The 27705-nt window shown below is 46.9% G+C and overlaps 2 protein-coding genes across 3 annotated transcripts in view; one reads left to right on the top strand and one right to left on the bottom strand.

Annotated features, from left to right (window-relative positions):
• ERGIC3 (ERGIC and golgi 3) lies at positions 1 to 13832 on the top strand. Of its 2 annotated transcripts, none has more exons than XM_081292700.1 (13): positions 1 to 160; positions 297 to 367; positions 487 to 574; positions 784 to 903; positions 3050 to 3143; positions 4258 to 4423; positions 4566 to 4623; positions 11386 to 11417; positions 12240 to 12336; positions 12414 to 12478; positions 13141 to 13277; positions 13368 to 13423; positions 13648 to 13832. In XM_081292700.1, the coding sequence occupies exons 1-13, from the start codon at positions 73 to 75 to the stop codon at positions 13689 to 13691; spliced, it is 1116 nt and encodes a 371-aa protein (XP_081148826.1). In that variant the 5' UTR covers positions 1 to 72; the 3' UTR covers positions 13692 to 13832. The 2 variants fall into 2 exon arrangements, with proteins under 2 accessions (XP_081148826.1, XP_081148825.1); XM_081292699.1 differs by having other exon boundaries at positions 13612 to 13832.
• A 2079-nt stretch (positions 13833 to 15911) lies between these two features.
• The window catches only part of LOC308648562 (fer-1-like protein 4), a gene marked incomplete at both ends in the record, with an annotated part of 42660 nt that continues 30866 nt past the window's right edge, over positions 15912 to 27705 (bottom strand). Inside the window, 10 exon segments of the mRNA XM_081293318.1 lie at positions 15912 to 16110; positions 16207 to 16307; positions 16392 to 16675; positions 17171 to 17412; positions 17606 to 17704; positions 19088 to 19173; positions 19715 to 19875; positions 20376 to 20530; positions 21083 to 21253; positions 21424 to 21551. Coding sequence (XP_081149444.1) covers positions 15912 to 16110; positions 16207 to 16307; positions 16392 to 16675; positions 17171 to 17412; positions 17606 to 17704; positions 19088 to 19173; positions 19715 to 19875; positions 20376 to 20530; positions 21083 to 21253; positions 21424 to 21551 — 1626 coding nt within the window.

Below are 27705 nucleotides of genomic sequence, written 5' to 3'. Positions count from 1 at the left end.
GCTCCGGCTCCGGGCCGGAAGCAGGAGGCTGCAGAGGCGGGCCGGCTGGCGTCCCCTTTCCGGCCGGTCCCCATGGAGGCGCTGGGGAAGCTGAAGCAGTTCGATGCCTACCCCAAGACTCTGGAGGACTTCCGGGTCAAGACCTGCGGGGGCGCCACGGGTAGGCGGCAGCAGGGCCAAGGTTGCGGGGAGGGGGTGTCCTGGAGCTTGGCCCTGGCGCCTGGACTCAGACCGGCCTGCTTGAGTCTGAGGGAGTGGCACAGAGGCCGTTCTGACCCTCACTCTTCGCCCTGCAGTGACCATCGTCAGTGGCCTTCTCATGCTGCTACTGTTCCTGTCGGAGCTGCAGTATTACCTCACCACTGAGGTAATGGGTGGGGCCTAATAGTGGGCGGGGCTTTGCTTCCGAGGGGTCGGACCTCTATAGGTGGGCGTGGGGAAGGAGAGTCCTGGGGCCAAATCTAACTGAGACAGCGCTTGCCCCAGGTGCATCCTGAGCTCTACGTGGACAAGTCACGGGGAGATAAACTGAAGATCAACATCGATGTACTTTTCCCACACATGCCTTGTGCCTGTAAGTATCTCATTATAGGTGAGGGTTGCAAGTCCCAGGGCTTTCAGGGTGGCTTCCAGATTCACACTTCCAGCCTTAGATTTGTACTGGACTCCAGGACAGTCTCCTTCTCCTAATCCATTTCTGCCCTGAGACAGGCTGTTTTCCCCCAAACCCAGACCTCCACTCCTTTGAGGTCTTAGTACCTTAATTTGACTATCTGCTTTCAGATTTGAGCATCGATGCCATGGATGTGGCTGGGGAACAGCAGCTGGATGTGGAGCACAACCTCTTCAAGCAAAGACTAGACAAGGATGGCATTCCCGTGAGCTCAGAGGCTGAGCGGCATGGTAACCAGAGGGGTACTGGGTCTCAGATCCTAGAACTAGACATACCCAAGCCCCACAAATATGGCAGGCTGTGACATATTAAACAGTTAATATCTGAAAAAGTCAACTGGCTGGCTTAAGGTCTCTTAGCTATTAAGAGTCAATGAATTGAAATCCAGGCTTCTAATCTCTAGCTAGTTGAGTAGGGTAATTTACCTGGCTATCATTCTCTGCTTATTGTAGTTTGAGTAACAGAAGCTTGAGGATGGGTGTTATGTACAGTTGTCATGGTGGAACTCCTTTAGATAAACCTGAGCTTCTCTTGAGTGTTTGCTTCCCTATCCCATTAGCTGAATTCAGTCCTTAATGCTCTTCCCTCTTTGGAATGCCTGTGGCTTGGTTAGGAGTCTAGGTTCTGCCTGGGTGAGGTCATGGGGATTCAGACCTGTAATCCCAGTGATTCAGAAGGCTGAGGCAGGAAGATTGCAAGTTCAAGTTTAAGGCCAGCCTCAGTAATTTTGCAAGACTTTGTCCCCAAAATAAAAAGGACTGAGGATGTAGCTCAGTGGTAGAGTGCCCCTGGATGCAATCTCCAGTACCCAAAACAAAATGAAAACAAAAAAGAGTTTAGGTTCTTCAGTCATATTGCTGGGTTTAGATCTAACTTGTTTCTTGAAGAATGTAAGCCTCAGTTACAAAGTGGTGATAAAAAGTAGTACCCATCACATGGAATTAAAAAGATCAAATAAAGTACAGTTGGTTCCCAACTTGTGATAATTCAACTTAAGATTTTTTTGACTTTCTGGTGGTACGAAAGTGTCCCATGCAAACATTCTGTTTTTCATTTGCAGTACAGCATTCAGTGAATTAACTTGAGATAGTCAATACTTTATTACAAAAAAGACATTGCATTAGATGATTTTGCTGAACTGTAGGCTAATGTAAGCATTCTGAGCATGTTTTATGTAGGCTAGGCTAAGCTATCATGTTCTGTAAAATATCAGATATTGAAATGCATTTTCAAGTTACCATGTTTTCAACTTATATAATGGTATATTGAATCATAACGCCATTGTACATTAAGGAACACCTATAATATGTGTAAAATGCCTTATACAGAATGGGTGCTCCACTTTTAGCTTCCTTTCCTTTATCAAAGAGGGCTCCCTAAATAAGTGTTGTTGGCCAGCCTCAGTTCCATCTTCATAGAATCATTGTGGGGATGAAATGAGATAATGTATGTAAAGTGCAATGACCCTGTACCCAGTTACCTTTTAGTATTTACCTTTAATGTTTTCTTTTTAGTACAGGGGATTGAACCTGGGAGCACTTAACCACTGAGCCACATCCCCAGTCCTTTCTTTTCTTTTCTTTTTTTTAAGTTGTGATGGACACAATGCCTTTATTTTGTTTATTTATTTTTATTCGGTGCTGAGGATTGAACCCAGGGCCTCACATAAGCTAGGCACTCTATCTCTGAGCCACAACCCCAGCCCCCAAGTCCTTTTTTGTATTTTATTTAGAGACAGGGTCTCACTGAGTAGCTTAGGGCCTGAGTTGCTGCGGCTGGCTTTGAACCATGATCCTCCTGCTTCAGCTTCCCAAGCCGCTGGGATTACAAGTGTGGGCCACTGTGCCCACCTCATGTTCTTACTATTTATTATTTTTATTAAAAGACTTATTATGTATATAGAAATGTTTAATGTTGGGGCTGGGGTTGTGGCTCAGTAGTAGAGTGCTTATCTAGCACGTGTGAGGCCCTGGGTTTGATCCTCAGCATCACATAAAAATAAATAAATAAATAAAGGTATTATGTCCAACTACAATGAAAAATAAATATTTTTAAAAAGAAATGTTTGATGTCTGATCCAAATGTCTGTACTATGTAAATATCAGATCCTTTCCAAAAAAAAAAATATTTTTGTAGTTGTAGATGGACAGCATGCCTTTATTTTATTTATTTTTTATGTAGTTCTTAGGATCAAACCCGGTGTTTCACACATGCTAGACAAGCACTCTGCCACTGTGCTACAGCCCTGGCCCTTAGATTCTTTTTTAACTTGAATTATTATCATCCCTCTAGCCAAAGAACCCATGCAGGAACTAGGGCTATAGATGTCAACTTGTCTGCCTTCAGCTGATGCCTCTGCCTCTGCCCTCCCCGTAGAGCTCGGGAAAGTTGAGATGATGGTGTTTGACCCGGATTCCCTGGACCCCGATCGCTGTGAGAGCTGCTATGGTGCTGAGTCAGAAGACATCAAGTGAGCAGGACTCTGGGGGTGGAGAGCAGGCTTCCCATCAGGTGCTGTCTGTTAATCAGCCTCAGCCATGGTCAGACTGTAGCAGGTGGGTGGTCGAACCAAGAGTCTAGAAGGGGACAGAGTGCATTCCTCAAGTAACTAATGCTCTGTTAGCAGGCCCTCCCTGGAAACTGCAGACCTAGAGATGAAGCTGAAGAGAACTACTTCTCAGCTTAGAGAAGTAGTTCACAGGTGTTCTCTGGAAGCCAACTACCTGGTTTCCAATCCTGTGGCCTCTGGCCAAACCATGTCACCTTTCTATGTAAAGGATAATAATAACACCCTCCTGATAGAGAAGTGTTAAAGATTAAATATATATTGTATGTAAAGCATTGAGGTAGAAGACCTCACCTAGATTATTAAGCCCCCAGTATATAGGAACTGCTGTGGGGCTTCCCAGGTCCTGAGCCTGAAAAGGCTAACTCAGCTATTCTAGGGTGAAACCTAGGAATATATGGCTTTTTTTTTGGTACTGAGGATTGAACCCAGAGGTGCTCTACCACTGAGCTACATACCCCATCCATTTTTATTTTTATTTTGAGACAGGATCTCACTAAGTTGTTTAGGGCCTCACTAAATTGCTGAAGCTGGCTTGGAACTTGTGATCCTCCTGTATCAGCCTCCCGAGTTGCTCGAATCACAGGCATGTACCCCTATACCCATCTTGGAATATATACTTCAAAGTTATTTTCAGTGGGAGACTGTGGGTCTAGCTCAGTGCCTCTCATGCACGAGGCCCTTGAATTCAGTCTACAGCACTACAAATTTTTTTTTTACCCACTGTGGTAAAATACATGTGACACAAAATTTGCCATTTTAACCATTTCTAAGTGTACAGCTCATTGCTCTTGAGAACATTCACAGTGTTGTGCAGTCCTCACCACCATCCGTTCCACAACAGTTCCATCACCCCAAACAGAATGGGAACATGTATTTTTAACACCTGTTGCCAGTGAGGAAACATTGGAGGATGTTCAGTGGCCAGCGATGAGGCTAGCAGAAGCTTCACAGCAGGCAGACCTTCTCAGTGGCCAGCACTGGTCACGTTCTTCACCCCACGCCCTATCTCCTATAGGTGCTGTAACACCTGTGAAGATGTGCGGGAGGCGTATCGCCGTCGAGGCTGGGCCTTTAAGAACCCAGACACTATTGAGCAGTGCCGGCGAGAGGGCTTCAGCCAGAAGATGCAGGAGCAGAAGAATGAAGGCTGCCAGGTGTATGGCTTCTTAGAAGTCAATAAGGTACTAGGAGGGATCAAGGCACGGCAGGGTAGCTGGGCTTAGCTGTGCTGGGAAAGTTGCTCCATGAAGCAGGGGCCCATGCAGGTCCTCAGCAGGCAAAGGGAGAACACAACTGGAGAATGAGAGAAAATATCCCCTACAGGTTGCCGGAAACTTCCACTTTGCCCCTGGGAAGAGCTTCCAGCAGTCCCATGTACATGGTGAGTGATCCTGCATCACCGGCTGGGGAGGTTTTAGACCCTGGACACCCTTTTGGTGTGTTGGAAGTGCCCCTTACATGCCTCATGTTCTTTTGTCTTTGGTCCAAAGCAGGCTTTTCTTCATCTCAGGACAGCAGTTTGGCACAGTGGTTAAGAGCACAGGCTGAGGAGCCAAACTGCCTGGGTTCAGATGTGAGTTTCAAACCTTACTGGCTGTGTGACTCTGAGAACATTCCTTAATCTTTTTGAACTTCAGTTTCCTTCTTGATAAATTGATGATCATAGTACTTATCCCACAGGGCATTGGTGCAGGTTAAAAATACAGGGGCTAGGGGGCATATGTAGCATAGTGGTGGAGCACTTGCCTATCATGTGCAAGGACCTGTGCAATTAAAAAAAAAAAAAAAAAGAAAGACTGTAACACAGGGCCTGGCTTGTGGTAGGCAGTTGTTTAAATGGTAGCTCCCAATATCAGAAGACCTGTGTGTGAGGCTCTGGGAAAGCAGAGCAGGGTTAGAATTCAGATTCTTTCACTTTTTTTTTTTTTAACCATACGATTTATTTTAATTTTTTTTAGTCATATGTGACAGCAGAATGTATTTTGACATATAATACATACATGGACTGTGCATACATCAATCATATTGTCTATTCTGCTGCCCTTCCTATCCTCCCTACTCCTCCCCTTAATGTGACACACTTTTTTTTTTCTTTTTCTCATCACAACATCATATATGTATTCACTTTTTTTTAATGAAGTTGAATATTTTATTATTTTGTTCCAAGCTGTTGTTTCAGTGTGTAAAAATAGCACCAGTAAATACAGTATATTATAAAATTAAGACAGTATTGTTTTTCTGACACTGTATAACATGCACTTTCCTCCATCTCAGTTTTTTCCAATGGAAGATCATTAAATATAATGACCCAAATCCAGGAATGGATGTAAGAAAGTTACAATATTATATTAGGCTTATAAAAAGGTTATCCTTGAATTATATACTTTTTATAAATAGTTTTTACCACAGATAATTTCAGATTCAGCCTAAAGCATACTCTAAAAATCATAAGGAATTGTAAAAAAGATTCATATTGTATTTATTGACATTTATTGGGAAGTTAAGGGGTATCTTCTTCCAGTAGCAGTGTTGAAAGTAGTTTTTTAAGTTTTCTGTCCATCACTAATTTAAGACAGCAGCTGAAGTTATTCCGCACCAGTTTATTTAGGGTGCCATTTTTACTTCTCAATAGATTTTATTTTGCTCATTAGGTCATCTAGTTCTGAAGGGTCACTCAGTGTCATCTTTATCAGCCAACCATCTTCATAACAAAATTTGTTCACAAGCCCTGGGTTTTCTGCAAGTGTCTCATTAATTTCAGTTACTTCTGATAGAGGAGAATAGAGTTCACTGGCAGCTTTCACACATTCCAAAACACCAAACTCATCTCATTTTTTTATTAAAAAATAAAAAAAATTTAATAAAAATTAAAAAATAAAAATAAAAAACATCTCCCAGAGCTTCCTGTGCAAAATCAGCATTCCCACTATTCCAATACCATTTTCTGTAGTAATCCATTCGTGTTTCTCAGTACATTTATGCACGGAGAGCAGAGAGGTCCGATCCGCAGTGTCTGAATGGCATCTGCCCTCACCGGCCAAGTGCAGGGCTGCTCGCCGCAGCTAGCACACTCTCAGCACCATGTTCGCACGGGTCCTCTTCCACATGATATGAGCTGTGTCATGTTTGGGAATTATGGAGCCCTGCTCAGTTTTTCTTCTTCCATCAAGGGAGGCTAATACCTCCCTCACAGGGATGTCAGATGAATGAGATTTATTCTCATTCATTTATTCATTCATGCAGTCACTAAATATTTAGTAGTCACCTCCTGTGTTCCAGTTGTTAGTGTTGAGAATGTGAAATGCTAAAAATACAGCAGTCAATAAGAGCCTAGTCCTAGGAACATTCTAGTAAAGAAACAGTAAACAAGTATGAAAAATGTATGGTATGTCAGATGCTATTAAGTAATATAGACCAAAACGAGGCAGGATAAAGATGATCGGTGTGAAAGTTAAGATGGGGCAGGGTGCTCTTTTAATTAAGGTAGTCAAGGAAGACTCTCATGAATTTACTGTTGAGCAAAACCTGAGGAAGGTGAGGGAGCCATTCCAAGCAAAGAGAACATTAAATATAAATCCCAAAGGCAAGAATGTGCCTTAAAATGCAAGGTGCAGTCAGGAAGTTAGGGTGGCTGGAGCAGAGGATTGTAGTTAGATACTGGGTGAGAGAAGTAAAAGGGCCATGCCATGTAGGGTATGAAGAGGCATTGTAACTGCTGGTTATGGTGATGCATGCTTGTAATCCTAGCAGCTTAAGAGGCTGAGGCAGTAGGATCGCAAATTCAGAGCCATCCTCGCAACTTAACAAGGCCCTAAGCAACTTAACAAGACCCTGTCTCAAAATAAAAAATAAAAAGGGCCACGGATGTGGCTCAGTGGTTAAGTGCCCCTGGGTTCAATACCTAGTACCAAAAAAAGGTGGTGGCAAGGAGGGGAGCATTATAAGGATTTTGACTTCTATGCTGCATGAGATGGGAAGCCATCATAGGACTCTGGAGAAGTCCATGATCTGGCTTGACTTTTAAAAGGTAAGTAGTACTCTTGGAGAAGATTGTAGGAGAAAGAACAGAATCAGAGGCCAGTGAGAAGGCCATTGCAGTCATTAATCCAGGCAAAAAATAATAAGACTTGGCTCAGAGCAGCGGTAGAGGTGGTAAGAAGTAATTGGGTTCTGTGAATGCATCTGTGTAGATGTTGAAGGTAGAACTGAGAGGAGGTGCTAATGGATGTGATGGATAAAAAAAAGAATTGAGGATGACTCCAGTATTTTTTGCCTAAGTAGTAGGAAGAATGGAGCTGCCATTTAATGAGCTGAAGAAGACTCAGAGGGACAGGTTTACTTTGGAATTGAGGGGTGTAAAGTAGTATTCTGCTTCTGTCATGGTCAGACTAATAGGATTTGAGTGTCTTTGTAGACACCTAGGATACCAGGACCCCGAATTCAGGGAAAAGGATGGCCTTGGAACACAAACATTTTAGCCATCAGCATACTTAAAGCCTTGAGACTTCATGAATCACCTTGCAGGTGAGGGTAGTTGGGGAAAGGAAGAGCTTGAAGGGTGAGTGCCAGGCCTCCTAAGTTAGAGGCCAAGGGAGGCCAACGGCATCCTTAGAAGCTAAGGGCATCAGGAACCTTAGGAGGATACTGGGAAGGTAGGAATTCAAGGCAGGAGAGTGGCATCCTGCAAACCAAGGGATGGGTGTTTCAAAGACTGTCAGATACTTCTGGATGTCAAGCAAAAATTGAATATGTCATGGATAACGTGGCCATCCCTTGTGGCTTTGACAAAACCATTGGGCACAAGGAGAGATGTGGGGGGATTTGGAGCAAGTGAGTATAGATGAGCCTGTTGTGGAGTTTGCTCTGAGGGGTGGGGAGTGTGAGCTGTCATGAAGGGACATATGGAGCAAGGGAGGGTTTCTAAGGTGGGTGGTGTACAGAATGATAATTGAAAATTATCAATTAAGGACAGTAGGAGTGATGCTGCAGAGATTAGGGACAATCCCTGTAGTGAAGTCCTCAAGGAGGAAGAAGACAAGAGTGTAGCGCCTTCAGCATATGCAAAGACCAGATGTGGCATCTGGAAGAAAGCACACTCTAGGCATAGCAGGGTGATAGTAAGGGTGGTGGAAGCACATGGACAGTCTCTTCTGAGTGAATCTTTTTCTTCATGATGTAGAAAGTAAGGTCATCAGCTGAGGATGAGGAGAAAGGGAAGGAGATAGTGATTTGAGAAAGAGGAAAGGTATTAGTGATCATGTTGGGGTGGGAGAGAGCATGCTGGGGGAGGTTGGAGCTGGGTTTCGAAGCATCCCAGGGCCCCCTTGGAGTTGGGCCAAGAGTAGCATGTGAGACCTGTCAGCATAGCTGTCTGGCTCTTGGTAGATGTGTGAGGGTGGGCTTGGAGGAGACAGAGTATTGGTATTACCTAGTGTTTGGTGTTGCCACAGGCCTGTAAAGGCAAGGGATTCAAGTACATGTAAAGAAGGATTAGTGAATGGGCTGGGGCGCACTCATTGGTAGAGCACTTGCCTAGCATGCGTGAGGCTCTGGGTTCAATCCCCAGCACTGCAAAACAAAACAAAAATTCCTGGTGCGGGACCACAGGACCTAAGCCAGTAAAGGAGGGAAGCCAAGACATGGGAGCAGGAATGGAGAAAAAAGCCGGAAGCCAGGGAGGAGGCAGGGGAAGCAAGGGACTGGAGGTCCTTGGTGTAGTTGCAGAGAACTTGAATTCAGGGTAGTGGAGGGAAGGAATGGGGAAATAAAAGTTGTTGGTTGGTGCATGGGGTGCTTAAAATTTAAATTGCAAAGGGGTGTTCTTAATGATAAGGTTTGGGGGATGGCCATTAGATCTGGTGGCTCAGGCAGGTGAAAGAAGACCAGGAAGAGGGGAATGCTCTGGAACTTGGAGGCCAGGATATTGGAAGTCTCATAGATGTGGTGTGAACATCACAGAAATTGTGATAGGGGTAGCATAAGAGAGGGACAGGCAGTTGCTAAACCACTGAGAAATGTTGGGAGAACTATCCTAGGAGTTCTATGGAGATTCACAACTAAAACAAGAAGGGATGGGTTGCTAGGAGTTTGAAAGCTGTGGGGCTCTAGGTCACATCAAGGGAGAGTGACTGAGGGACAGTAAAGAGCAAGAGAGACCTCTCTTTAGGCCAAAAAGGGAATGGGTATGGGAGACAAAATAGTCACTAACTGAGGTGATTCCATGTAGCTAGTACCTTGAAGAGAGAGCTGGGCAAGGGGGTGCAGGAAGACAGGGCATGTAGCTTTGGTGGTGAGCATTTGCCTAGCATGTGTGAGGCCCTGGGTTCCATCCCCAGCACTGCAAAACTAAATTGAAAAAGAGTGGGGGGGGGGGGGGGCTGGGGATGTGGCTCAAGCGGTAGCGCGCTCGCCTGGCATGCGTGCGGCCCGGGTTCAATCCTCAGCACCACATACCAACAAAGATGTTGTGTCCGCCGAGAACTAAAAAATAAATATTAAAAAAAAAAAAAAGAGTGAGGGGACTGTGTAGAGGTTGAAGCTGGGTATGCTGATGACTGAGTAATGGGGACCCAGTGTAGGGTATAGATGGGTTGAGAGTCAGGACCACAAAGGGATATACAAAGCCACCTGGTAAGAAGAGTGCAGGGCATGAGTGAGCACTGAGCTGCTCCAAGTGACTGAGGTAAGCAGGAGGGGTCCTCGGCAATAGCCCTGTAGGTCTGTTAGTCTGTGGGGTGAGGCCAAGCATGGGGAGGGTTGGTGCAAGTGGGTCTGAGGGACCCTGCAGAACTCTGGAGTACCCTTTCTTAGGGGAGGGTGGCTCACTAGGATTGTAGGAAGGTGATCAGTGAGGAGCCGTTGGCACAAGGCCTTGCAAGTACTCAATAGGAGGTGGTGCCTAGAAGGCAGTACCATTTCTGCTTGTCTGCAGGGGGCTATTGTCAGAGTCATGGACCCCAGGGCAAGGGTTGCCTTAAGCATGGATATTCAGACACAAAGTTGTAGTTGCCCGAGGCCAGAAATCTACCTGAATTGAGGCCTGGGAGCTACTTTCTGACATCCTTGTGGATTGGGGAATGGAGTATAATATTACACTATAAAATTCACTGAGTATTTTCCCATCTTTCCTAGTCTTCAGGACAGCCCTTTGCAGAGGACACACAGGTTCAGGAAGCGCAGTGATTTGTCCAAGGTCACACAGCTAGGAAAGTGGCTCATTGGACTCTAGGTCTTTTGTTCTTCCTAGGCCACCATACTTCTCTCCCAAGCCATCTTGCTCTCTTCTGTGGCCAGGGAAGGGCTCCCTTGAGGAAACAGAAAGAGACTTGTTAGCTGAGGCCAGACTTTGTGTTTGAGGCAGGAATATTCTAGTCTTCACCACTTATCTTGTTCCATAGTTCTCACTGTGAAGCTCTGAATTTGTGTTCTCTTCCTCCCTCTCTCTCTCTCCTTCCCTCCCCCATGCTGCAGTACATGCTGTGGAGAGTAAGTGGCCCTGTCCTCCAGGGAGGCCAAGCCCCACTTCTGAGGCAGCCTGTCCTCCTAAGAAGGGGGGAGGTTTGGATGGGTCTGGGATTGGGGCCTTCTCTGGCCTGCCTGCTGGGTGACTATAAAAAGCACTAGGACATATCTTTGAGGGTATGATTCCTTGCAGCAGGAGGGATTGGGAGTTAGAGGGCAGGAAGAACTTGTTCTGGAACAGTTGGTACAGGGTGCCCATGGGATTCCCTTTGGGGAGCTTGGAGGGGAATCATGGAAAGAGCTTAGCATTCTCAGGTCCCACCTCACTTTGGGGTTCAGTAATTTGCCATCAGACTAGTTCATGAGAGACTAGTCAGTGGGTTTTGTTTCCTGAGTCATAACTGGGCCTTAGCAGGGAAGGCCTCGAGTTCCTGTGTTTGTCAGGGAAGAAACAGGGTCTGTGTTCTTATGACCCCTGAAGAAGGTGCAGACTCACACAGGCCCAGGGCAGACCCTTTCTGTGTCCTTAAACAGGACCAGGAGGTGCCAAGCTGGGTTAGGGGTCAAAGAGCATCAGGCAGGTCATACTCCAGAGGGAGGAGGGAGGAGGCTTGAATAAGGACTGAGTGGGCTATGAGACCAGTTTGCTCCCCTGAATGACCCTTTCTCCCTTCTCTCCTAGTCCATGACTTGCAGAGCTTTGGCCTTGACAACGTATGTACCAGGGGACACCATGGGGGTTGGGGGGTGGGGAGACTGGCTGTGGCCTTCTTTTCTCTGAGGCAGGCACGCATCTAGAGAACAATATTCCCTGTTGGTGGGATCCTGTTTGTGGGTCTCAGGGTTGAATGAGAGTGAGACACTGAGATCTGAGCAGGCCAGGGGCAGGGAAGAGGGTGGACAGGAGCATCCTAAACTGAGGGAGCCTCAAGACAAAGTTAGGAGGGTGTGTGGTGCTTGTAAGGTACTGCAAGGGCAGCTGTGGGCGGGGAGACTGGGGGAGTCCATGGGACCAGAGCACACAGGACTTAGAGGCCACACTGAGGTGTCTGGTCTTTCCCCTAACAGGGAAGCTGTCAGCCTTCCTAAAGCAGGGTAACATATCAGATTTGCATTTTTAAAAGATCTCTCTTGTGGCTGAGATACAGGAAGGGAGCTCACCTGAAGATCAGTGGCCTCCAGTTCAGGCCTTCATGGCTTAAGGCCTCCAGGAAAAGTTTGCACCTGCCATGCAGAGTCAATGCCTGGTCTGAGTGTGCCCACATGGGAGTGAAGCCAGTACCCTAGACTTGAACCCTGGGAGCCTGTGTGGACTGTGGGAAGAAAGGGTTCTTAGGTAGGCAATGGGAGATGTCTGTCTCAGAAAGGTTTCTTTCCTTAAGGCCATAACTTCTCCCAGACAGAGCCCTCCTTCCCTTCATCCCTACTTTCCCCATCTGTACAGACAGACCCAGGCATCCCTGTCTGCTAGTGTAAATACAGAGCTTGGTATGGAGTGCGGACTGTCAGGGACTCAGGCACTGATGTTGCTTGCAGATCAACATGACCCACTATATCCAGCATCTATCATTCGGGCAGGACTACCCAGGCATTGTCAATCCCCTGGACCACACCAACGTCACTGCACCCCAAGGTACTAACCTGGGAGGTAGTCCCCTGCCACCAAAGCTCTGCCTGGAACACATGCCCAATGCTTTCTTCTCCCTGCAGCTTCCATGATGTTCCAGTACTTTGTGAAGGTGGTACCCACAGTGTACATGAAAGTAGATGGGGAGGTGAGTCTGTGGGAGTTCAGATGTCATTCTCCTGCTTGGTGCCAAGCATTGAGATCCTTCATTTAGCTCCTTCACCCTGGAAAGTCAGGTGCTCCTCTTATCCCCATATGGTGGATGAAAAACTGAGACTCAGAGGGCAGGTGACTTGCCTTCATAGACAGAGTTCAGGCCTGAGCACTGCTGGGTTTCAAAGCACTTGCCCTTTCTACCACCTAGACTGCCTCCATCCATTCCTCCAGTGCCTGCTGTCCCTCTGGAGTCTGTCCTGGGCTGGGGGTTGGCCAGGCCAAGCCTTCTGAGGCCCTGTTCCATTCCTGCTGTGACCTGTGGAGCAGCCTCTCTATAGAGTGGTAAAATGCAAGGGGCTGAGGAGCAAGGAAGTCAGTCCCAGCTTTAGGATTGACCTTGAGAGTTTTTTCTCATCCCTGGGCCTCCACAAGATATAGCTGGGATGGGTAAACTGTAAAGAGCTGGTGGCCAGAGTGGAAATTGGGATGGCAAGGCAGGACCAGGAGTCTGGCTAGTCCCTGTGCCTTGCAGTGTTGGTTGCCCATGTGGCACCTCATTTTCTCCCTGTGTGTAGTCAAGGGAGAGGCAGGAGCGGGAGGGTTGGGAGCCAGATTGTAGACCCAGCTCTGGCTCTGGCTCCCTTCCCACCCCAGGTGCTGAGGACAAATCAGTTCTCTGTGACCAGACATGAGAAGGTCGCGAATGGGCTTCTGGGTGACCAGGGGCTCCCTGGAGTCTTCGTGCTATACGAGCTCTCACCTATGATGGTGAAACTGACAGAGAAGCACAGGTGAGGGTAGGGGATGGGAGTGGCCAGGCCTGGGCCTGTGGGGCCTGTGGGAGTAGAGTGCCCACTGAGTCCACCTACTCCCTCTACCAGGTCCTTCACCCACTTCCTGACAGGCGTGTGTGCCATCATTGGGGGCATGTTCACAGGTAGGAAGTCCCAGGGAATCTGGGGTTTGGGGTCATGGAGTATGAATTCTGAGTGCCCCAGGTTTGGGTTGGGGAGAAGGTGCACCTTAAGAGCCAAAGGGGATGCTGGCTTTGGCCAGTAAAGTGACAAAGCCCACAAGGTTGAGGCAAGGGTCCAGCTAGGCCAGAGCAGCTTTTGTCTCTCCCAGTGGCTGGACTCATCGATTCACTCATCTACCACTCAGCCCGAGCCATCCAGAAGAAAATCGACCTAGGGAAGACGACGTAGTCATTCTCTACCCAATTGATTCCTCCCTCTTTCTCCTGTTTCTCCGGCCTGTGATCATAGCCCCCAGTCTCTCCCACCCACACAGCCCTCACCTAACATTCATCCCCATCCCCAGGTTGATAAATATTGATTGTGATAGTATTTGCTTGGTCTCCGTGTGATTTTTGGGTCTGGCTGTAACCTGGGACTGGTCCCTCATCTTAACTATGTCATGACTGACAACTCGAGGCTCAGATGCCCTCTGGGAGCCCCCACATGGGCACATCCTGGCTAATAGGGTTTATTCACACCAGATTGATGTGTATTCCACAGCCCTGTCCTCAGTCCTTCCTCTGTGATCAGATGGACCTTGCCAGGGTGAGTGTCCTTGGAGCCACCATGGTCCCCAGGCTTGTGACCCCAAAACCACTCGGCTCAGTGTGGGTTGAGGTTTGCCACATCTTGACAGCTAAAGCTGGGGCTGCTTCCTGCAACCCTGAATTTAGCCACCTGATCCTATCATGCTCACAACCTGTTCTGGGCCAAGGCCCATGAGGGCTCTTGGCCCAGAGAAAAGTCCATCCAGGTCCGTTTAGGAAGTGAGGAGCAGAGGTGGCAGTGGCTATTTGGCTATCTTGGAACAGGACCAGCACCAGACCCCTGGCTTGGGACCTAACCAGGGCTTCCCATTAGAACCCTTTTAACACGTGGAGAACTGTGGCCCAGAGACTTTCCCACAATCCAGGGACCCAGCAATGGTAACCACCAGTCAGTTCATCAGGTCATGTATTGGGGAGTTTCAATGTAAGACTGTAGCAAGGCGAAGCAGAAAACAAGGGCAAACAATGGTCTTTTAATCAGCTTTTTCATTGCTGTGACTAATAGACCTGACAAGAACAGTTTTATTGGGGGCTCATGATTTCAGAGGTCTCAGTTCATAGACAGCTAGCTCCATTCCTCAGGGTTCGAGGTGAGGCTGAACATCATGGCAGAAGAGTGTGGTGAAGGGAAGTGGTTCACATAATGATCAGGAAGCAGAGACTCCACTTGCCAGATATAAAATATATACCCCAAAGGCACACCCTAGTGACCCACCTCCTCCAGCCATACCCTACCTGCCTTTAATTACCACTCAGTTATCCCATCAGGGGATTAATTCACTGGGTTAAGCCTCTCATAACCTTCTTGCATTGCCTCACACATGAGCTTTTGGGGGACACCTCACATTCAAACCATAACAAATGGTAATGACAAAATTTCTGGGGTCTGGCCTAATATCCAAATGATGTAATCATCCAAGAACTGTGTGTCATGTCGGACATGATTTGATTGGGCATGATTTAATCCTCCTTGTGGACACGAAGTCTCATCTATAAATAGGAGATGACCACACCAGCTATGGTCAGCCAATTTTGGGGGGCACCCTTGTTAACAGGATTGTAAACTTCCCTTGGGATCCCCTGTCTACCATCTTAGCTTATGTGGTTTATGAAGAGAGTTGGTCTCCCACCCTAATCTCCCAGGGAGGATCACAATGTGTATATCCCACTCCCTACCTGCAGTCAGTGACCCAGGGTAAGTTAGGCCCATGGGACCACTTTCTTTTCTAGTTTGATACAGGGAGACTTGAGGTCACTGCAGCAACCAGCAACGTTCTTAAGGGAAAATTTGACTGCAAATGAGCTATCCCCCAGGGTATGGCAGAGCTGGGGGGTGGGCAGAGACAACCAGTTTTGGTGGTGTCATTTGAGCCCTGTTGACAAGCTGTCCCTGAAGCTAGCCAATCAAACTAGTAAGTAAATTCTATTTTTGCTTAAGCCAGGCATGCTTAGTCTAAGGGTTGGTATAGAATAAAGAAACTAATGAAACAGAGTGCTTAGATGCCATGGAATGCAGAAACCAGAAGATTAGGTGAGTGGGACCCAACCAGGGAGGAACAGCAGCAGCAAGCAGTCTTCAGGGCCCCCTTGCCCTGAGCCTCCTGCCAGATCCCGTTCTGACAGGACATGGGTAGTCTTCATCCCTGTGCATTCTAGAAAACCCTCAGCACCTGAGGTCACCCAAGAACATTTCTGTCCTGTCACCTGCAGGAACCAGCCTTGCACAGCACATAATCGAGGGCCCATGAATGTGATAAAGTTTATTGAAAGCACTGAACCCTGGGATAGCTCATATGGGCAGGAAGGATTCCCGGAGCGGGAGTTAAAGGGCTGCTACGGTGAGATGAGTGTCCCAGGTCAGTTAGTCTGAGGGTTTGTGGAGGGGGCTGAAGATGACCTCGCTGATCTGGCCGGGGATGGTGTAGAAGACCAGAAGAAGGAAGACGGTGAGGAGCGCCAGCACGAGCAGCAGCACCAGGATGCGCCAATATCGGCGCAGGATGAAGAAGACGAAGGTCTTCAGTGGGTTCACGAACCAGTTGAAGGAGGTTTTGGGGCGGCTATTGAAGAAAGGGTGGAGTCAGGATGACCAGGAAGCCCCTGCCGGTGGCCCCTACCGCCCTCTTTCCGACTCTGGCCGCCTGGCTCCCACTCACTTGGGCTTCTCCAAGGGCTCTGGCTCCTTCCTCCCCTTGCCCACTGGCCTCTTCTCAGCCTCCTCCACTGTCAGCAGTTCAAACTCTGCCTCCACCTTCCCCTAGGAAAAAAAAACTACTCCTGCATCATTGGGAGAGAGGCCGAACCCTCAGCTAGGCCTGGGTCACTGCCCTGATGCACCCACTGTAAGGATGTGGACATTGCCGCCCGTGTCGGTGAACTCCAGGTCTTCCGGCCGGCCCTTCCTCCTCTTCTGCTTCCGCCTCTTCTTTCTGGCCTGAGCCTCCCGATCCTCACGCTCTAGGTCCTCTGCCTCCCGCAGCTTCACTACAGGCCACCAGCCCCGCAGGCGGCGACAGCGGAACAGATTGCACCTCGGGCCAGCCCCATCTTGGGCCAACCGCACTGAGCAGTGCTCAGGGTCCCGGGCTCCCCGCACCATGTCTGGCAGTTGCAGCTCCAGCGATCCTGCAGGAGCAGAGCCCCTGGGTTAGCAGGAGACTCAAGTGTAACTGGATTAGGGATGAGGCAGCAGCATACTAGGCTGGAAGTTGGGGCATCAAAAGGTGGGATGTGGTGGTCAGGTCCACAGCTTTGGATCACAGTTCAACTACCATCCTGTGGTCAGATCCCAGCAGAAGAGGGCCATGGACTGGGATCAGATTACCAAAGCAAGAACCATGGGGTTGTAGTCCCGGGGACTTTAGCTAGGGTCATATCAGAGGATTGAGGCAGGGACTATGGGTACTGCAGTCAGAACTTATTGTGGTCAGGGCTTAATGGACTCAGTAATTAGGCCATAAAACAAAGGTTCAGTTCTGGGGTCTGAAATCCCAGGACTCAGGGCTGGGTTCAAATAGGGAACCAGGGGAGAAGGGTGGTAAGGTGGGGGGAGGGGTGGGCAAGAGCAAGGAGGGCAGAAATCAGGGGTAGGGCCTGAGGCTGTGGAAGGCTGAGCAATACCTAGGAAGTCGTTGGCTGAGATGCGGTCATAGTCCCAGACCTGCAGGACCAGCACTGCCGGCTGCCGGAACTCAGCCTCCTCCAGAGCAAAGGGTCCAGGACGACGCCGGACGCTCACCTCCCTCTCCGTGGGCAGGTAGTCAAAGCGGAACACGAAGCGCCAGTTGAAGTTCCCCTCCCCAGTTAGGGAGTTGAAGTGAACATCTGTCTCCTGTTTATCATGCTCCAGCCCCTTCACCCAGCTGGAGCCAGGGGAAGGGACAGGTTAGGGTAGCTGGGCATCCAGGGTGGGGCCACTCCCAGAACTCAGCTCCTCATCCAGCTCTAGGCACACAGAGGGCCTGGGGACAGAGCACTGAACTCAGCCAGTACAATTGCTATGTGCAATCCCCTCCTTGGGCACAGCCATTTGGACTTCCCTGTCTGCACACCTACCTTTTCACATAGATGTCACTTGACATCTCTCCAGTGAGTGGATTCACATCATCCAGAACCACATCTTCTGTGTTCCAGATGACAACTCTCAGCTCATAGCTGGGGGATGTATTGGGGGCCAGTTTTCAGACTCTTTTAAAACCTTTTAAAAGGTTCTAGGAGGGACTGCAGGAAGTAGGAAGGACCTGGACCAGGGCCACTGACATTCACTGGGCACCTGGTGTGTGCCTGGCTGGATAATGAGGATGCCTGTGGTCCTGTGAAGGCACAGCCTAGTTACCACTGACTACCCCAGCCAGCCATAGCCAATGGCACCAGGAATGCTCTCCTGACCCAAGACAATGCAAGTAGGCTCTTCTTCCTATAAATTTGGAGTCCAGTCTCTGACACTATGTTGGGCAGTGTGGCATCAAATGCAGAGTTGAAACGACTGCAAACCAAAATGATGTGCAAGTTGAAGCTTTCGGGTGCAGAAAAGTGGTGAGTAAGCACAGCAGAGAAAGCCAGGTGCAGAGAAAATTTGGAAGAATGGGAGACAGTGGGAATGAGAGCCTGAAGTCCCAAGGGGCAGAGGAAGGGCTGCAACATTCTGGATCCTGCCTTCCTGTGGTCCTGTCTGGGTCTGTCATGGTGTTGCCTGGATAGTTGTTCTCTCTTGACCAGCACCAATTTCCCCTTGTTTGTTGACAGCACCCTGATTTTCTGCTGGTGACTCCCACCCCAGTCCTACTGCCAATCTATGTGATTCTGGTCCTGGCTCCAGGCCATGGGACATCACACAGGACTGGCCAATTGGTATATTACCTTCCCTGACCACAATAATAGCTTCCAGGGGTAGAATTTGACCCAAGCTGGTCTAATGAGAGGTGGCTCTAGGCTTTTTCTCTAAGTTGGAAGAGATTAGTTTCTGCTCAAATGGCCTAGCTCTTAAGAGATAAGCCTGCAACTATCAGAAGCCACCTTGCCTTCAGATTGCCAAAGGTTCCCTGAGAGTGGCATCAAGGAAAGCAGATCCCAGAGGCAGAAAGTAAAATATTGCTGACAACATTGATCATCTGGATTCAGCCCTGTCTGAATTGGCTATATCCGATTCAGAGCTCCTCTCAGGACGGCATGGTGGGGCACGCCTGTAATCCCAGCATCTACTGAGGCAAGAGGATGGAAAATTCAAAGGCTGGGGATATAGCTCAGTTGGTAGAGTTCTTGCCTCACATGCACAAGGCAAGGCCCTGGGTTCGATCCTCAACACCACCAAAAAAAAAAAAAAGTAAAGTGACAGACACCTAACTACTTACAATGGCTTATAGGACAAAAGGTCAATTAATGACTCACCTACAAAAAAAAAAAAAAAAAAAAAAAAAACCTGTGGTCAACAGCCTCCACCTGCTTCAGAGAGGTTTTGGATTTTCAAAGGACCCTGGTATGAATAGATCAAGTTGTGCCTCCCTCACCCTTTGGGAGGAGGGACCATAACTTTCTCACCTGATTGGCTTCCGAGGCTTGATATCAACTGCAGGTGGAGCAGGCACATCGCTGGGGAAGATATCAATCCACATGTGAAGTGATCCCTGGGAGCACAGGACCAGGTTGGAAGGTATTGCTAGGGACCCCACCTCCTCTAACAGCCTATGGCACAGAGCTGTGCCTTACTCCAAGTGGATTGGGGGAGCAGTCAGGCAGAAGGCAGATTCTGGGGTGCAGGATGAAGGTGGAGCCTGAAGTGGAGGTTCCAGGTCAAGGTCAGGTTGGGGGTTAGGAGTTCAAGGATGAAGTCCCAGAAGTGAAAGACTGAAATCAGAAGTAGGATATGTTGTTCCAAAGGTCCAGATCTTAGTGATCTGGAGTAGAGGCTGCATTGCCCAGATCTGAAACTTGGTGGCCCAGGGGTGGAGATCCTGCAGGATCAGAGTCAGAGATGGGGTCCAGGGATCCAGGATGGAGGTCCAAGACTCCAAGACTGAAGTAGGGATGCTGGTGACCAGCATCAGGAGCCAGAGTCAAGAGGCAGTGGAAGTGCTCAGGTAAAGGTCTTGGGGAAAGGGTGAATCAAGTGGAAATCCTGAAATTCTGGGAGTCCTGTAGTCTTGGGAATGTTGGGCACCCCCTCACCTGCAGCAGTCCTGGGCTGCGGGGATGGTAGAGGGGCCGTGTTTCCACATGCTCAGGCACGAGCTGGATGCCAAGCCCCGGCATCTCCTGCCAACGCCGTAGTACAAGCAATGCCTGGGCCTCCTCAGAGGCTTCACTTGCCACCTTGGGACCACTGCCACCTGGAACAAGAGGTGTGTGAGCTTGGGCTCTGCACAGTTCCCCACTGTCCTCCCTTCTTCCCCCAGCCCTCCACAGCACTAAGCTGGGGCCACGCTGCACTGGATGGAGCCCAGGATGGGACGGCAGGACCACAGAGCACAAATCATGTATGTGTAGAGCGGGGGATAGCAGGGGGACAGGGGCACAGGAGAGGCTATACTCTCTGCTCAGATCCTTTGTAGAGAACAGACCACTGGTTATTTATGAGGCATGAACTCAATTCCACAGCCACATGCCATTGTATGGATGCTCTGTGTTCTGGGAAGCTGATGAACTGTGGCTCTGTGGGGTCCATTTAAAGACCAATGTACTTCATCCTAAATCAACTAAATTAATATTCTCTGCCCGCTGCCTTCAGCAGACTTTGGGGGAACACACTAGATTGGTACCTGGTGCCCCTATTCCTTGTTCTACCTCCATCTTGCTCCCTTTGGCCTGTCCAGCAGAGAGGGGCTGGTACCTGGAGGCAGAGTCTCGGGCGGTGTCAGAAAGACTTTGCTGCCCACTTTGACAGCTCCAGCTCGGTATTCAGGAGCAGGGAGGCCACAGCGTTGGCACAGCCCTGCTAGGATCTGTGAAGGCCGGAATGCATCGCGCCAGGCATTGTACCCATCCCTGAGACAGGAAAGGAAGATGCCTTAGCTGGAGCCAGCACATGGACACAGTCGGGCACAGGAATAGGAATGAGGACCCTTGAAGGATCCAGGTTTGGAACCCAAACTGGGTTCTAGCTCAGTGACAGAGCACTTGCCTAGCATGTATGAGGCACTGGGTTCGATCCTCAGCACCATATAAAAATAAATAAATAAAATAAAGGTATTGTGTCCATCTACAACTAAAAAACAGATTATTTTTTTAAAAGAAGGACCCCAATGGGAGACAGCTTAGTCTTCATCTACGATTAAGATGAAAATCAAAGATGTCAAGGTGCTTCTATGAAAGAGATACTGATATGTCTGTTTAGCAGATGAGGAAACTGAGGCTCAAAGAGGTATTAGTTACAGGATACCAACACCCAAGCCCAAGTCTTGGCCACTGAACTATGTCTTGGAGGGGTTGGGCAGTTCCCATTCTATGAAGTCCTAGGATTTGAGGTGAATGGGAATGTAAATTTCAACATTTTGGTCAGAGATTTAGAACAGCTCTTGAGGGCCCTGTGAGACTCACACGTCATACTGGGAAGCCAGCCCACAGTTTGCTCTGTGGTGGCTATAGAATCGATTCTCCAGATCAATGTGGGTCTCCCCGATGAGGTCATCAGAACCCACGAGGTCATGATCAAACACAGCCACGGTCAATTCTGGCTCAGCTGGGAGAGAGATGCTTAGCTCCAGGACCCTGGTCAGGAGGGAAAGTGGCTAATGACACCTCTATGCCCTCATAAGTAGTCTGGAGTGTGGGTGTCCCTTCCCATGCCATCATCAACCAGCTACTGGGTGAGAGCCCTTGGGCCACAGGTTGGATGGCCAAGGTGCTTGCCCATTCCCAGCCCCAGGGCCCAGCCTCACTCTCCAAAGATGGGGTTGAGCTGCTTGGGAATGTAGCGCTCCTTGGTGTCTTGCCGCTCCTTGCCAGTGCTCACTACCACATAGGGGTCTGCTTTGCCATTGGGGTCTGCAGGAGCCAGATTGGTAGCCTAGAGGGAGAGGATGAAGTGGAATTGGAATAAGCATCACTGTCATAGCCCAAACCCTTATTGGACCTAACCTCAGAATAAGTGTAAACAGAAAGTGGCCAAGAAGAGATCTGAGAGCTATGACAAGATGATTTACCTTTTCAATTTGGTTATGAAATACTGAAGACACAAACAGCTATAATGAAAAATATAATGAAACAGGATATACTTGGGAAGGTGCATTTGGAACTCAACTATTCAACTGGTAACTTTCCATACTGACAGATTTTTGTTTCATGATGAGCATATTTTACTTTTTAAATTAAGTATTTTAACTAAATTTTTACAACAATACATTGAGCTTGTGCATGCTCGGCTTAATAGATAAGACATTACCAATAAACTGAAAGCCCCTAAATAGGCTTACCTGATTTAGTCCCTTCTCATCCCTGAAGTCACCTGAACACTTTCTTTCTTTCTTTCTTTCTCTCTCTCTCTCTCTCTCTCTCTCTCTCTCTCTTTCTTTCTGGCACTGGAGATTGAACTCAGGGGCATTCAATCACTGAGCCTCATCCCCAGCCCAGATTTGTATTTATTTAGAGACAGGGTCTCACTGAGTTGCTTAGCACCTGGCTTTCTGCTGAGGCTGCCCTTGAACTCATGATCCTCCTGTCTCAGCCTCCCAAGCCGCTGGGATTACAGGCGTGCGCCAATGCGCCCGGCTCACCTGAACTCTTAGGTTAATCACTCTCAGGTGTGTTTATACTTTTATTCCATATATGTGTATCCCAATATGATATATATACATATATATATGTGTGTGTGTGTGTGTGTATATATATATATATAAATATATATATATATATATATATATATATATATATATATATATTACTTAGCACGTTTTAAAAATGTGCGTTTTAAACTTACACTGAGGTTGTTTTTTTTTTTACATTTTTTTAAGAGAGAGAATTTTAATATTTATTTTTTAGTTCTCGGCGGACACAACATCTTTGTTGGTATGTGGTGCTGAGGATCGAACCCGGGCCGCATGCATGCCAGGTGAGTGTGCTACCGCTTGAGCCACATCCCCAGCCCCACACTGAGGTTTTTTTAAAAAAATTTTTTAAATATTTATTTTTTTAGGTGTAGTTGGACACAATGCCTTTATTTTATTTACTTGTTTTTATGTGGTGCTGAGATCGAACCCAGGGCCTCGCACGTGCTAGGCGAGCGCTCTATCGCTGAGCTACAACTCCAGCCCTACACTGAGGTTTTAATTATCAATATTTCACTTTTAATTTTTTCTCCAAAGGTTTTCTTTGTTTTGTGGTGCTGGGATTGAACCTAGGGCCTTGCACATGGTCTACCACTGTACTGCACCCCCAGATCCTCAAATTTCTATCTGGTCCTTCAAATTTGCTGTTTACTTTTGATAGTCTTCTTGTACCTTACTCATTTTAAATTCATTCTTGTTTTTCCTTAAATACTTCCTACCTAGTAATTTTATATTCTCAATCTCTTTATTCCGATATCTGTGACCCTGGGCTCTGAATCTGTTATTTTTGCTAATTCTCACTCATGGTGATTTGTGTTTTGGTATTCGGTATTCTTATCATGATTCTTATTTGGGTTAGCTCATTCTACGAGCCTAATTTGATCTTCCAGAGAGGGTTTGCTTTTGCTTCTGCCAGTTTCCTGAACAAACTACCAGCCTGCAACCACTTTCAATTCAAATCCTCCAACTGGGATTTGGCAATGATGTGGAGTGTGGAACTTGTGTCCCCAAACTGCAAGACAGTGGTCATAAACGCTCAGGAGAGATTTTCCCCTCTAGCCAGTGCCAAAATTAAGACAGGCAAGTGCCCTTAGTGTCCCTTCTGACTGGCAGGTTCATGTTTTTTCATCCTTATGTTGAGGGGGTAGCCTTTAAGGTGCTCACCTCAGAGGGGCCCTTCTGCCCAATTCTTCACCCTAGGAAATCCCTGGGCCTTCTCTCCTGCCTGTCCTGACTGCATGGCCATCCACAGGGACGTTCAAGGTCAGCAGTCTCTGGCAGGTGAAAGCCTCCTTTCGCACTCAGTTTGCCCCCTAAGTTTCTTAACACCATGTTCTCATTTTCCATTGTTTTTGTAAGCTTGTTTTTGTTTTGTTGGTACTGGAGATTAAACCCAGGGGTGCTTCACCACTGAGCCACATACTCAGCCTTTTTTATTTTTTATTTTGAGACAGGTTCTTGCTAAATTGCTCAGGGTCTTGCCAAGTTGCTGAGGCTGGCCTCCAACTTGCCATCCCCCTGCCTCAGCATTCCAAGTCACTGGAATTATAGGCGCACACCACCATACCCAATTCACATTCCATATCCTTTAAAAAAAATTATAGTTGTAGATGGATAGCATGCCTTTATCTTTAAAAAAAATTATTTTCTTTAGGTGTAGATGGACACAACACAATGCCTTTATTTGTATGTGGTGCTGAGGATCAAACCCGGGTCCCGCCCGTGCTAGGTGAGTGCTCTATCGCTGAGCCACAATCCCAGCCCCAACATGCCTTTATCTTATTTGTTTATTTTTATGAGGTACTAAAGATTGAACCTAATGCCTCACACATGCTAGGCAAGCGCTCTGCCACTTGGAACTACAGCCCCAGCCCCAATTTCTGTATTCTTGATGCTCTGACATCTGGGGTTTACTGATGTTAAATTATTCTCCAACGTTGTTATAATAATATCTATTCAGTGGCAGGCAGAATAATGTCCCCCCACAAAGATATCTTCATATTAATCCCCTAGACTTTGAATGTGTTAGGTTACATCTCAAGAGGGACTTTGCAGGTTAGGGATCATGAGATTACCAGTGTCGGCCCAATGGGATCACAAAGGTCCATATATATGAAAGAAAGAGATAGGAGAGTCAGGGAGATCTGAGGATGCTCTAATGTTGGCTTTGAGGATGGAGGATGAGACCATGAGCCAAGACACACAGGTGTACTCTAGAGGCTTTCCTGAAGCAATGAACAGATCCTCCCCTGGAGCTGTGTTCTTTATAATGTCAAAGGGTACAAACAGCCCAAATATCTGTGGACTGGCAAATGGATAAACAAAGTGTAGCATGGGCACAGAGCGAAACATCAAGTTGTAAAAAGAAATGAAGTGCTGAGACATGCTACGACACTGTGAACTTTGAAAATTTACGCTGAGGGCAAGAATCCAGTTACAAGTGGGGCTGGGATTGTGGCTCAGTGGCAGAGCTCTTGCCTCACATATACAAGGCACTGGGTTCAATCCTCAGCACCACATAAAAATAAACAAATAAATAAAGGTATTGTCTCCATCTACAATGAAAAAAAATTAAAAAAAAAGAATCCAGTTACAAAAGACCACAAACTGCATGACTGCATTTATAGGAAATGCCCAGAACAGATACTTACATAAAAACAGGAAGTACCTTAGTGATGGCTTAGAGTTGGAGAGAATGGGGAGTTTGAGGAGGTGACAACTAAAAAGTACAGAGCTTTTTTTTTTAATTTTTATTTTTTGGTACTGGGGATTGAACCCAGGGGTGCTTACCCACTGAGCCACATCCCCAGCCCTTTTTCTATTTTATATATAAAGAGGGTCTCACTGAGTTGCTTAAAGCCTTTCTAAATTGCTGAGCCTGGCCTTGAACTCATGATCCTCCTGCCTCAGCCTCTAGAGCCACTGGGATTACAGGTGTGTGCCACCAGGTTCAACCAGGGCTTCTTTTTGAGGTGTTGAACATGTTTTAAAATTGATTGTGTCCGTAATTGCATGATTTGAGAATATATTAAAAAACAATTGAACTGTGCACTTTAGATAGGCAAATTGGATGGTATGTGAATTAAATCTCAATAAGGGCTGAGGTTGTCGCTCAGTGGTACAGTGCTTGCCTCACATGTGTGAGGCACTGGATTCGATTCTCAATACTGAATATAAATAAATGAATAAAATAAAGGTCCATCAGCAACTAAATTTTTTTAAATCTTAATAAAGTTGTTACAAAAACATAAAATATCAAATCATTCAGCACATAACACAGGTCCCCTCTTTACATTTCATCCTTCCTTTCTAGAGGTAAAAGCTACCACCTTGATCTTTATAATAATCATGCTCTTGCTTTTTCTTGTAATTGTATACCTACAGTTTAGCTTTGCCCAGTTCCTGATGCCCTGATCCCTTTCTTTCTACCTCTTTCCACTTAAATTTTTTTTGTAGTTGTAAATGGACATAATTCCTTTATTTTTTATTTGTTTATTTTCACGTGGTACGAAAGATTGAACCCAGTGCCTCACGTGTGCTCAGCAAGTGCTCTGCCACTGAGATGCAGCCCCAGGCCCTTCCCTCACCTTCTTTAGGAACCAGTCTCTTTAGTTTCTGGTTAATCTTTCCTATATTTTTGTTGCACACATATTTTCCTGTATCCTCTTCTTTCTTAAATAGAGAGTAGTATCCTATACGTACTCTTTTGCATTCTGCTATTTTGATCTTACAGAAGATTCTGGAAATTACCCCATAGAGATGGTTCATATTCTTTTTTCACAGCTGCCTCGTACTACATGGTGTGGACGTGTCATAGTTTATTTACACACTCTTCTGTGCATGGGCATTAATAAGATTTCATTTTTAATAGTCTTTCATTTTTAGAAATGTTATTTTGTTATTCCCACAAATTGCTCTGTCACTTTTTTTTTTTTTTAGAGAGAGAGAGAATTTTTTAATATTTATTTTTTAGTTTTCGGCGGGCACATCTTTGTTTGTATGTGGTGCTGAGGATCAAACCCGGGCCGCATGCATGCCAGGCGAGCGCGCTACCGCTTGAGCCACATCCCCAGCCCCTGCTCTGTCACTTTTGATGGCCTCTTATTTTCTGCTTGCGAAATACTTTAAACAAGTGTTTTATATTCTAATATTGGAAAATTCTAACATCCAAAGTTTTCAACTTTCTAATTCTCCTTTGTGTTGTTTCTTCTGATGATTTTTTCTGATAGATTGTTTTCTTCCATATTTTATAATTTTTGTATTGTGAATCCACATTTGGACATTTAAATCTATGGAAACTATGAAGCTGTGTTTGGGATCACTTTGTGCCAATCTCTCAGTTTGAATTTTCTAGACTAAAACGATCATTTAAATTCATGTTTTAACAATGTGAGGGCAGAACTGTGATAAATTCTCAAGGAAGACTTTTTTTTTCTATTTTCCCACCTGGAACAGAGGCTGAGATGGCCTGTTGACTTTACAAGCTCCTCTCTGGTGGCCCGGCTTCCTCTTGCCCACCTTCTACTGAGATCCTGCTTCATGCCAGGGTCTCGGTTCTGGTCCCCCACCTTGCACAGGCTACAAGAACCCAAGGCCCAGGTCCAGGTGTGGACAACCCTCTCAGGACCACCAGAGCTTCACGGCTAGTCTTCCATCCAGGATTCCCATTGCTTCTTCACTATCCTTTCTTATGAGCTTAGTATTCATGTAGGCCTTTTAATTTTAAATTTAAATTTAAAATCTTTTTTGCAGTGCTAGGGATGGAACCTAGGATCTCAGCATCCAGGTAAAGACTACCACAGACCACACCCCAACCCACAACCTTAGCATTCACTTCAAAGACTGTGTGTCTAGCATTTGTAGATGGACTACAAAAAGAATTTATCTCAGACCATCCTGTCTGCCAGTTGCTCAAAGCAGAAAGTCAAGGTGACTTCCATGACCAAGTCGAAATCCTAGAGTCTTAGATGATGGTAGAATATCTCTTTGAATGCTTAGTCAGAACCCAAAACAGATAAAACTACAGCATCTGCTCTGGTGACAGGGAGTGAGGTGACACAGCAACCCACTCATTCCTTGTTACTCCCTGAGGATACCTTTCAGAAAAATTTAGGGGCCTGCTGACCTCTGCATGAAAACCACAGCAACACAAGTAGCTACAGGGTATTTGGTAATAACTATTCTGAAGCTCAAGATTCAGAGCTACACTCCCAGGCCAGTGGACCAGAACTGGGGACCAGAACTGGGAACCAGCGTCAGGAGCCCTACACTCTAAATTCTAGCTCTACAATAAACAAGTTTTGTAACCCTGGAGAGTCTCCTAATTTTGTGTCTAAGATTTCCTATCTAAAAAATGAAGACATGTAAGGTGCAGTGGCACATGCCTGTAATCCCAGC

Source organism: Spermophilus citellus (assembly GCF_964194105.1).
Source record: "Spermophilus citellus genome assembly, chromosome: 4".
NCBI classification, from domain to species: Eukaryota; Metazoa; Chordata; class Mammalia; order Rodentia; family Sciuridae; genus Spermophilus; species Spermophilus citellus.
Note: the sequence above shows the minus strand (reverse complement) of the source record. Positions and strands in the feature narration are given on the sequence as shown.

Excerpts from the sequence above, each read along its gene's own strand:
- ERGIC3 (XM_081292699.1), top strand. The coding sequence starts at position 73 with ATGGAGGCGCTGGGGAAGCTGAAGCAGTTCGATGCCTACCCCAAGACT. Across the intron at positions 575-783 it reads CCCACACATGCCTTGTGCCT|ATTTGAGCATCGATGCCATG; the intron begins GTAAGTATCTCA and ends ATCTGCTTTCAG. Across the intron at positions 13,278-13,367 it reads AAACTGACAGAGAAGCACAG|GTCCTTCACCCACTTCCTGA; the intron begins GTGAGGGTAGGG and ends TCCCTCTACCAG.